Source organism: Crocuta crocuta, unplaced genomic scaffold, assembly GCF_008692635.1.
Source record: "Crocuta crocuta isolate KB4526 unplaced genomic scaffold, BGI_CrCroc_1.0 scaffold114, whole genome shotgun sequence".
Classification (NCBI taxonomy): Eukaryota; Metazoa; Chordata; class Mammalia; order Carnivora; family Hyaenidae; genus Crocuta; species Crocuta crocuta.
Genome location: NW_027530000.1, coordinates 1,129,550 through 1,141,680, shown reverse-complemented (window position 1 = coordinate 1,141,680; position 12,131 = coordinate 1,129,550). Strand labels below are relative to the sequence as shown.

General features: G+C 40.7%; 1 protein-coding gene across 2 annotated transcripts in view; it reads right to left on the bottom strand.

Annotated features, from left to right (window-relative positions):
* Positions 1-2,952: 2,952 nt before the first annotated feature.
* The window catches only part of ZNF268 (zinc finger protein 268), a 46,216-nt gene continuing 37,037 nt past the window's right edge, over positions 2,953-12,131 (bottom strand). For both annotated transcript variants that reach the window (XM_077763578.1, XM_077763579.1), the window contains exon 6: positions 2,953-8,322. In XM_077763578.1, the coding sequence (XP_077619704.1) occupies positions 5,885-8,322 (2,438 nt within the window). In that variant the 3' untranslated portion in view covers positions 2,953-5,884. The remainder of the gene's footprint in view (positions 8,323-12,131) is intronic.

Below are 12,131 nucleotides of genomic sequence, written 5' to 3'. Positions count from 1 at the left end.
CAGTGCTCATCCCCACAAGTGCCCTCCTCCATGCCCATCTCCCCCCTCTGCCCCCACACCCATCAGCCCTCAGTTTGTTCTCAGCATTCAAGAGTCTCTCATGGTTTGCCTCCCTCCCCCTCCCCCACTGTTTCCCCTCTTCTCCCCTGCAGTTCTCTGTTAAGTTCCTCCTAATCCTCCTATACGTGCAAACATATGGTATCTGTCCTTCTCTGCCTGACTTATTTCGCTCAGCATAACACCCTCAAGGTCCATCCATGTTGCTACACATGGCCAGATGTCATTCTTTCTCATTGCCATGTAGTATTCCATGGTATAGATAAACCACATCTTCTTGATCCATTCATCTGTTGATGGACACTTAGGCTCTTTCCATGTTTTAGCTATTGTTGAGAGTGCTGCTATGAACACTGGGGTACATGTGCCCCTATGCATCAGCACTCCTGTATCCCTTGGGTAAATTCCTAGCAGTGCTATTGCTGGGTCCTAGGGGAGTTCTGTTGTTAGTTTCCTGAGGAACCTCCACACTGTTTTCCAGAGGGGCTGCACCAGTTTGCATTCCCTCCAACAGTGTAGGAGGGGGCCCGTTTCTCCACATCCTCGCCAGCATCTAGAGTTCTCTGATTTGCTCATTTTAGCCACTCTGACTGGCGTGAGGTGGTATCTCAGTGTGGGTTTGATTTGTATTTCCCTGATGAGGAGGGATGCTGAGCATCGTTTCATGTGTCTGTTGGCCATCAGGATGTCCTCTTTGGAGAAGTGTCTGTTCATATCTTCTGCCCAACAGGATTTTAAAAAGCTTTCTCTATCAATATCATACTTGTCATACTACCTCTGAGGGTTCCATGAAGACCCACGGAACAGAGTTGCCTGGGTGCTCCTTCAGGGCAGGGGCACTTTGGGATTCTGATGTGTCATGTCAGTCCATAGGCACCTACCTGCTTGTCTCACTTCCCCTTTTGCTATGTGGGCCCTATCCTCTCCCACCAGTTGCACCAAGGATGAGCAGAAACTCTCTTTTGTTGTATAAAGTGCTTTCTACTTTCTACTGCTGTGCCCATTTGGGTTTGTGCTCAGTTTCTAAGATGCCCAGTCTAACCAGAAGCAGAGCAACACAGGTGATGTGTGTGCGTCCAGTAGAGGTCCTACTCTATTTGCAATTCTCAGTGTTTGCCTGAGGGCTAGTTTCGCTTTTACTAAATAGACAATCGCATCTCCAAACAATGGAACTTTTCTCCTGGCCTCACCCCCAATTCCTTACTTGTTTTCACACATTGGCTAGAATTGTCATACACTGTTGAACAAAAGTGATGAGTATTCTTGTATTTTTCTTAATAAAATGGTATATATCTACCATTAAGTACATTTGTCAGGTTTTGGAACATACTGTTTGCAAAGTTAAAGGACTTAATTGCTGGGGCGCCTGGGTGGCTCAGTCAGTTGGGCATCCAACTTCAGCTCAGGTCATGATCTCGTAGTCTGTGAGTTCGAGCCCCACATTGAGCTCTGTGCTGACTGCACAGAGCCTAGAGCCTGCTTTGGATTCTGTGCCTTTATCTCTTCGCCTCTCCCCCACTCATGCTCGTCTCTCTTGCTCTCAAAATAAATAAAACATTAAAAAATGTTTTTAAGGATTTAATTTCCATTCCTAATTTAATAATATTTAAAAATTGGGGCGCCTGGGTGGCTCAGTTGGTTGAGCGTCCAACTCTTGATTTTAGCTCAGGTCGTGATCTCATGGGTTCATGGGTTCAGGCCCTGTGTCGGCAGTGCAGAGCCTGCTTGGGATTCTCTCTCCCTCTCTCTCTGCCCCACCCCCACCAAATAAATAAACTTTAAAAAAAAGTACAGTGACTGTTGGTAATGAAGGGACACTGGATGCATGACTAGTAGTCTGCTACACGTAATATTGTCATGACTTAAAAAAAAAACCCTTTACATTTAATTCATTTTGCTATAATTACATTTAGTATATTTTAAACTATGTTCATAAATATGAATTGTGAATTATTCCCCCCCGCAACATGTTGATTTTGGGGAACAAATGTAAAATGCTGGATTATCTTTCCTTGAGTTTTTCTGAGAATTATCAACTATTACTAAAAACCTCTAGAACTTCTTTTTGTTCTGGGCCTGAGGTAGGGTTAGAAGGGGTAGGCAGATTTTCAACCCAGAGATTCAATTTTTCACTTTTCATTATTGTTTACTGGTTTTAAATCTATTCATTCTGTTAAATTTCATTTATCTGATAAATTTTCTTTTTCTTTTTTTAAAGATTTTATTATAGTTTTTTTAATGTTTATTTGAGAGAGAAGCAGAGTGTAAGTGGGGAAGGGCAGAGAGAGGAAGACACAGAACCTGAAGCAGACTCCAGGCTCTAAGCTGTCAGCACAGAGCCCAGTGCAGGGCTCGAACCCATGAACCGTGAGATGATGACCTGAGCCAAAGTCGGACTCTTAACCGACTGAGCCACCCAGGCACTCCTAAATATTTTATTTTTAAGCAATCGCTACACACAACATGGGACTAACTCACAACCCTGAGATCAAGAGTTGCACTCTCCACACTGACCGATCCAGCCAGTTGCTCCAATTTTTTTTTTCATTTAAGATTAACAACTTAATGTTAGCATTAGCGTCTCCCATAGCATTTGATTTCAACATTGTTGAAACATCATAATGTTGTTAACATCATATCAACATTTCTGGTTCTACTGGGCAAGGTTGTATGTGGATTTGCATCACACAATAGAGAAACCTTTAAAATCTAAATGACATTGGGTAGTAGTACACTGAATGTAGGCTTTCTTGTAGGTGTTCATTCTTATTATGTGTGAATCTTCTTTGGAACATCTACGATAAAACACATATTCATTATATTTTCCAGATATAGGGGATATACTTTATCAAACATCTGACATTCTTTTAAACATTTATTTTTTAAAAACATTTATTTATTCTGAAGAGGCAGAGAAGGAAGGGGAGAGGTGCAGAGAGAGAGGGAGACAAAGAAATCGAAGCAGCCTCCAGGCTCTGAGCTGTTAGCACAGAGCCCAATGAGGGGCCCAAACTCACAGTGAGATCATGACCTGAGCCGAAGTCCGATGCTTAACTGACTGAGCCACCCAGGCACCCCCAACATTCTTTATCCAAGCTTTCTCTTCTCTTCTGTGAATCATTCTTCTTTACTCCAGGTATCTTTAGATTGGATCCTGTATAATGAGCTGAACACTAACTAATCCTAACACTAACCCTAACCCTAATCCTTACTGAACACAGTAAGGACCAGAAACTCAGAAATCATTAAATACTTCCTTCAAAGAAAGAGGGTAAATGACGGGATTCACTCCTGAAATAAAGAGTACAAAGTGGAAGGTGTTTCAGAAATATCTGCAGTTTGAGGGGAACCTGGGTGGCTCAGTTGGTTAAGCATCCGACATGATCTCATGGTTTGTTGGTTCAAACCCTGCGTTGGGTTCTGTGCTGACAACTCAGAGCCTCGAAGCAGGTTCGAACCTGCTTCAGATTCTGTGTCTCCCCCTCTCTCTGCTCCTCCCCTGGTCACACTCTGTCTCTTTCTCAAAATAAACATTAAAAATTTTTAAAAGAAAAGAAATATCTGCAGTTTGGAATAGGAATACTCCTGTAACATAGCCCTAACTGCCAGGGTCCCAACTCTTTTCAAGTTAATGTTCTTTCACATAAGGAAACTGGTGAGTAAAACTGACTTTGTAAGAAGGCAACTGGCCCAGTGACTTTTCAGCACCCTGACTCTACAGCAACACATACACACGTACCTTAGAGATACTGCAGGTTTGGTTCCAGAAGACCAGTAAAGCAAATGTGGCAATGAACTGAGTCAAATGAAGTTGTTTCTTAATGCATATAAAAGCTATATTTACACTACAATGTACTCTATTAAGTGTACAATAGCATTATGTCTAAAAAAAGCAATGTATATACCTTAATTTAAAAACACTGCTAAAACAGGCTGAGTTTTCAGCAAATGATAATCACTGACCACAGATCACCTTAACACATAATGGAAAGTTTGGAATATTGCAAGATTTAGTGAAATGTGACAGAGACATGAAGTAAGCAAGTGCTATTGGAAAAATGAAGCCAATACATTTGCACAGTGCAAGGTCACAGCATGCCTTCAATTTGGGAAAGCAGCATTGCTTGCAAATAATAAAGGAGGGGTGCCTGAACACATTTCAGCAGTGCCACTTAAATGTATCACTTAAATACATTAAAAGCACACCAGATAACTCAAATACAAAGATAAGTGAATTAGAATTTTGAAATGACAATAACTAAAACTATCATGGATAATCTATATAGAAAGAACTAATTAATAATTGCAGGAAAATGTTACCAGAAAACAAAAGCTCACTTTGGTTTTTGGTACTTAAGGAGTCCATTAGAATCTCAAAGTCTGGAATATCTTAGCCTACTTTGATGATCACGCCAACTCCTTGGCAGGGCACCTTGAATGATGATCCCATCATGACCTCAAATGCTATGAGAGGTTATCTTAACGAAAATCAAGATGTTCTAACTAGTGAGGGCAAAATAGATCCCAGCTACATGAACACATCAATTATGCACTATACTAATGTATATAACTACAGAAGCAGCCACCAGGCCCACTTACAAAAGGTATAAAACAGTAGAAAAGGTTTGTAGTATTGAAATGTACTTTTAATAAATCATATTATTCTAGTAACAAGTTGTATTTCTTTTTTTTTTAATATTTTTATTTTATTTATTTCTAGGAGAGAGAGAGACAGCGTGAGCAGGGGAGGGTCAGAGAGAGAGGGAGATACAGACTCTGAAATAGGCTCCAGGCTCTGAGCTGGCAGTCAGCACAGAGCCCGACGCGGGGCTCGAACCCACTAGGGCGAGATCATGACCTAAGCGAAAGTCGGACGCTTAACCGACTAAGCCACCCAGGCGCCCCACAAGTTGTATTTCTTAAAAAGAGTAAGTCCCTGGGCAATGGCATGTATCTATCTAACTTGCCTCTCATATGTGACATTCACAAGTGGAATGCCAAACTACACTTAACTCATATAGTACAAAGGAAGACAAAGACTAAATATCCCTGTAGGTCTTATGATGTATTTCTGGTTATCCTGATTATATTTATTTACACCATAAAAAAATCTTTATATCCCATTATGAACATGCCTATCGTTTATAGTTGAATATTTTCTCTAATATTTTCCAAACAATTTGGAACATAAGAAATATAATTTCCCTTAAAATAATTTGTAAATGAAATTATTTTCCAAATTAATCAAAATAACAATGAAGAAAACCTTTCTACTGAGGCTTTCTTTACCCCATTTGACACATTCATAGATTTTCTTTATTATTATTTTTTTAACAGAAATTTGTCTTTCCTAGATGAAGAATTTCCCTAATTTATAGTATGGTTTCTCCAAGGTATGAGTTCCTGATACCTAAAGAGTATGTAATTTTGATAATTTTGCCATTCATTGACTTTGCATTTTCTCTCATTAAAGTCCTACTGTTTGAAATGAATTTCAACAGAGTGTGCTCCATATTTTTGCTTTATGAAACTTCCTCTTTGCAAATTTTATCACAGTAAAAAAATAACTTTCCAACATTCACTTCATTGATATGATTCCTCACCTGTACAAACTCCTAAAAAGGATGACTTGCTGCTGATAACTTTCACAGGGTCCACTGAATTCCTAACATTTACTGTGTGCATTTACTGTTTTTATTTTGTGTGTCAAAAGCAGCTTTGTGTGGGTGCCCTGCCACATGGTTTCTGTTTGGTATTAGTTTTCTGTTGCACCATGAGATCATTTCATTTATAGAGTTTCTCTTCTATATGAATTTGCTGGCATTTCCTAGAAGTTGACTTTTGGAAGAAAGTTTCTTACATTTAATTCGTCAATATGTTTTTCATCTGCATGAGTTCTCTGATGCATAATGAGCTGAGACTTCCAACAAAAGGCTTTCCCACATTCAGTGCATTTACAGGGTTTCTCTCCTGTATGAGTCCTCTGGTGTGCACTGAGAATTGATTTCTGAGAGAAGGTTTTTCCACACTCATTGCATCCATAGGGTTTCTCCCCTGAATGAGTTCTCTGATGGACAATGAGCTGAGATTTCCTAATGAAGGCTTTCTCACATTCACTGCATTCATAGGGTTTCTCTCTTGTGTGCATTCTCTGATGTACAATGAGCCGTAATTTTCCACTGAAGGATTTCTCACACTGACTACATTTATAAGGGCTTTCCCCTGCGTGAGTTCGCTCATGTACAATGAGTAGTGACTTCCAAATGAAGGCCTTCCCACATTGGTTACATTCATATGGTTTCTCTCCTGAATGAGTCCTCATGTGTATAATGAGGTATGACTTGCTACTAAAGGCTTTCCCACATTCACTGCATCCATAAGGTTTTTCCCCTGCATGAGTTCTCTGATGAGAAATGAGCTGATCCTTCCTATTAAAGGCTTTTCCACATTCACCGCATTCATAGGGATTTTCCCCTGTGTGAATTCTCTGATGTACAATGAGCTGTGAATTGAAGCTGAAGGATTTCCCGCATTCATTGCATTCATGTGGTTTCTCTCCTGTGTGAGTCCTCATATGTATAATGAGGTATGACTTGCTCCTGAAGGCTTTTCCACATTCACTGCATCCGTAGGGTTTCACTCCTGTGTGACTTCTCTGATGTACAATGAGCTGTGACTTCAAACTAAAGGCTTTCCCACATTGATTACACCCATAGGGTTTTACCCCAGTGTGTGCTCCCTGATGTACAATAAGCTGCGACTTGAAAGTAAAGGCTTTTCCACATTCACTACAGCCATAGGGCTTCTCCCCTGTATGGGTCCTCTGATGTACAATAAGGTTCGACTTTGTATTAAAGGCTTTGCTACATTCGCTGCATTCAAAGGGTTTCTCGCCCGTATGAGTTCTCTGATGTATAATGAGCTGTGATTTTAAGCCAAAAGTTTTCCCACAGTCACTGCATTCATAGGGCTTCTCCCCAGCATGGGTTCTCTGGTGTGAAATGAGCTGGTATTTCCGACTGAAGGCTTTCCCACATTCGTGGCATTCATATGGACTCTCTCCTGTGTGAATCCGCTGATGTATAATGAGTTGTGAATTAAAACTGAAGGCTTTCCCACAGTCACTGCATTCATGGAGTTTCTCTCCTGTGTGAGTCCTCATATGTATAATGAGATATGACTTGCTCCTAAAGGCTTTGCCACATTCACTACATACAAAAGGTTTCATTCCTGTGTGACTTCTCTGATGCACAATGAGCTGCGACTTCAAACTGAAGGCTTTCCCACATTGAATGCACCCATAGGGCTTTACTCCTGTGTGAATCCCCTGATGTACAATGAGCTGCGACTTGAAAGTAAAGGCTTTTCCGCAATCAGTGCAACCATAGGGCTTCTCCCCTGTATGGGTTCTCTGATGTACCATAAGGTTTGACTTTGTATTAAAGGCTTTCTGACATTCGCTACACTCAAAGGGTTTCTCTCCTGTATGAATTCTTTGATGTATAATGAGCTGTGACTTCAAACCAAAAGCCTTACCACATTCATTGCAACCATAGGGTTTCTGCCCCGAATGAGTTCTCTGGTGTGAAACGAGCTGGTCTTTCCTACTGAATACTTTTCCACATTCACAGCATTCATAGGGATTCTCACCTGTGTGAATTCTCTGATGTATAATGAGTTGTGAATTGAAACTGAAAGACTTCCCACATTCACTGCATTCATGGAGTTTCTCTCCTGTGTGAGTTCTCTGATGGACAGTGAGATAGGATTTGCTGCTAAAGTCTTTCCCACATCCCTTACATTTATAGGGTTTCTCTTCTGCGTGAGTTCGCTGATGCACCGCAAGGTATGACTTGCTGCTGAAGGCCTTCCCACAAAAACCGCATTCAAAGGATTTTCCACCAATATACATTTGATGGCATATGAGTTGTGGCTTCTTGTTGACAGTTTTACCAGATTCATTACTTTCACAGTATTTTATTCCAGTAACAGTGTGCTCATGTTTAGACTGGTGGAATGGTTCCCTGTATGCATGAAACTCATTAGGATTCTTTCCAGCATAATTACTACTGAACTCTAGATTATATTTAAAACTCATTCCATGTGTGACATATTTATGAAATTTTTGTCCTGAAGAACCATAATTTTTACTAAGAAGACATAGTTTTCCAAACGCAGTACAGTCGGAGCCTTCTGCCATACTTTCCAGCTTGCCTTGGTTTTCCTGATGCCATTCCATATGATCATCAATTTCTCGGACTTTTTCTAGAAATGAGAAAATAGTTATATGTTAAAAATAATAACATAGTCCTGGCAGAACATAAAATTACCTTAAAAATGCTGTCATGAGATTATACTTTTAGTTTCATATATCGGATCTGAATATAAATAAAATCTCAAAAGGCGCCTGGGTGGCTTAGTCAGTTGAGCATCCGACTTTCGCTTGGGTCATGATCTCGCGGTTCGTGGGTTCGAGCCCCGCGTCGGGCTCTGTGCTGACTGCCAGCTCAGAGCCTGGAGCCTATTTCGGAGTCTGTGTCTCCCTCTCTCTCTGACCCTCCCCTGCTCACGCTGTCTCTCTCTCTCTCTCTCTCCTAGAAATAAATAAAAATATTTTTAATAAATAAATAAATAAAATCTCAAGTTTATAAATGTAACAAAACTCTTGGCAATTGGGGAGAACAATCAAAACTAAAAATGAAGATAGGCCCAGAAAACTGACAATGCATACAGATTTCAAAACTTTTGAAATTTTGCATAATAAGTAAAGAAAACAAAATAGGTACAAGGAAACATAAGGAAAAAAGAAAGCTGTTGAAGCGATCTCAGCATTATATTCTTTCAACAAATAATTGTTAAGTACTTATTATGTGCAAACACTGTGCTGAACTCAAGAGAAAGAGAAGAAACCACTGCAAATTACTTTACTGTCTCTTCGCAATACAGTTCTACTGTATGCCCAAATAGATGAAAATAAACTCACAAGAAAAATCCGTGTGATGTTTCAGAACACTGAAGACAAGTAGCAGCAAGTAAAAGCTTCCAGAGAAACCAAAGAACAAAACTGTTTTATATAATGGATCCAATTTAGAATGGCATTTGACTTTTCATTAGCATCATTAGAGGACAAAAAGCAGAGCCTTCAGGGGTAAAGTATAAACATTTTTGGAGGCATAGGTCTCAGAATTTGTATCACATGCACTCTTTCACAGGAAGCTACTCGAGGAGGTACTCTAATAAAACCAACCAAGAAAACAGATGACACAGAATAAATATAGAAAAGAAAACCTGAGATTCCAAGATAAAAAACTGTATACCCAGGATATGAGAAAAACTAGGTTACACTTGAGCAAGTCAAAAGCCAGTAAGTCAAAAGCCACAGGAGTGATGTTATCAGGAAGAGATTGATAGAATTACTAAATTGGCTGAATGTACCACAAGAATATTTAGACGTGTGAAGAAAAGTCTGGGGTTAATGATAAATACATTAATGATGAGAACAGAGAAAACTTGGCAGGCAAATAAAATAACTCAAAAGAAAAAATATATCTGTATCTATGAACAAAAATTAACCACTGCATATTTGCATGATATATCTGTGAATAGAAATTACATAGTCATAAAGATGTGACTGAAGGCTGACCTAACCCAAATGAAATATTAAGACGACTGTATATATCACACACATACACATATCAAACTGCATAGATCATGGGGAGTATGAAGGAAGGAAGGTGAAAGAGAATTAAACCGTTACACTTTTATACTGAATAATCATCATTGGGGGGAGAAATCAAGGTGCACTAGAATAAGCTGGTTATTTAGAAATGCAAAAGCAAATGAAGCTAAAAGGGATGAAAGTGGTTTAATCTGGGGGAACAGAAAACTGAGAGGGGGCAGAGTGAACAGAATGCTGTTTACAACAAAACACAAAGGCCAAAAATAGAAAGTAGGCAGGGAATGAAGCACTAGACTAAATCCTCAGGCACAGTGACAAATATTTGGAGGCTGAACAGAAGAGAATAGATAGACCTGATCTAGATGTCCTATAGTAATATGCTGACCAACGTGGTGAAAAGAGCGTTAAGAGAACACAGCAACAAGTCGGCTTTCAAGACAGCAGATCAAAGGACCTTAATACCTCACTCCAGGCTTCCTTACCTCTTAAATATAACCCCATTTTGTACACAATCTCCAAACTGTATTCTCCTAAGGACCATTCCCAAGTGGAGGAGTTACCTCCTCCTGGATGCACTGAGAAATCAATGTGGACACTTTTGACTATCACAATGGCTTAGAAGGGAGTGTTACTGGCTATTGTATGGTTCTAAAATCAGAAACGTTTCTGTCAAGAAGAAAATAGGCCAGAGAGTAATTAATCTTTGCCTGAGAATCAGATTCGCTCATGTGTTTGGCTATCGGACTTATCCCCGTAGACTTTCAGAGTTCATGGACTCTGAATCTGTCCTAACACTCTACCCTTGTAACCCTTCTCTGGCTGCTGCTGTGCCCATCCTTACCGCCCTTGGTTAGCCACACTCTGACTTCCTTCCTTTGATTTCCCACGCAATGTATTTTCTGTGGGGTATTCTCTTTGCAACAATAATGGCAGAAACTGATATTATGGTTGGTTGTAATAGGGAAAGTTGATAGAATTCAAGAAATCAGGAAACAATACCAAAGCCAAAGAATGGAAGACATAAATTCTTCAGCATACATATTACTTAAACGTAACTGAAGATGACCACTGGCTGTGGCCCAAAGGCAGTCCCTGGAAACTTGCACCAACAGATTTCAGATTCTGAAACTACACAAAAACATTCTCCTGAATGACCATCTTGAGCGTACCCACAGAAGACAACGGAAAGAGAATATGCTCAGAGGGCAGAACCAAGGGCTCGGGAGGCCACTGCCACCCCAGAGAGTCCTGGCGTGACCAGGGTCTCAATGCACTGCACCCCAGGGACTTCTGTGTAGCGCTCACTGTGGTGGCTCTCCCAGAACAGGGATCCCTGTTTTACTTACTCTGCAATTCTTTGGCTGCTTATGTGTGACTAACTTATCTCTGACTAGAGGCCTACCACCAGGTCTGACTGGGAACAAGACCCAGGACTTGTGTTAATACAGTACTGAAAGGACAATGAGAGTGGTGGGTGGCGGATTATTTTTGAAGATGGATGGATTGGAAGAAAGGCGTGACTAGAAGCTATGTCTCCAAAGAGGTGGATGAAGGCAGACAGTGCTGCCTACCCAACAATCCTTCCTCCCTTTTCCTGGCTGGAAGAAACCTTATTTTTTCCCCAAACCCATCCTTAAGACCATGTGCTTCAGTCGGGAAAACAGGGACTTGTCTCCATTACTACCTCTACTCACTTCCCCAGAAGGTAAAGCATCATTTATCTGAGCCAGCAGTGGTGCGCCCACTTCCTTTGACAGAGTCTTCTTCAGACAGAGGCATGTGATAAAAACATAGCCCACTGAGCATGGCAGGTTTGTGGAGACTTCCTGGAATAGGCTTTACCACCTCATAAAAACAGCCATGTGGAAAACGCAGTTCTTCTTATTCTACTGGCGCTAGTATATCTGTAGGCGTTGGCTGGAACTGTAATAGCCATCTGGTGACCATGACAGGAGATAACCTGTGAAAATGCTGACATACTTAGAATAACAGGGTAGAAACTGTCTTTTGGAGCCTAAGTGTCCATCAACAGATGAATGGATCAAGAAGATGTGGTTTATCTACACCATGGAATACTACATGCAATGAGAAACAATGAAATCTGGCCATGTGTAGCAACATGGATGGACCTTGAGGGTGTTATGCTGAGCGGAATAAGTCAGGCAGAGAAGGACAAATATCCTATGTTTGCACGTATAGGAGGATTAGGAGGAACTTGACGGAGGAACAAGGGGGAGAAGAAGGGCGGAAATGGTGGGGGAAAGGGAGAGAGGCAAACCATGAGAGACTCTTGAATGCTGACAAAAACTGAGGACTGATGGATGTGGGGGGGGGGATGGGCATGGAGGAGGACACTTGTGGGGATGAGCACTGAGTGTTATGTGGAAACTAATTT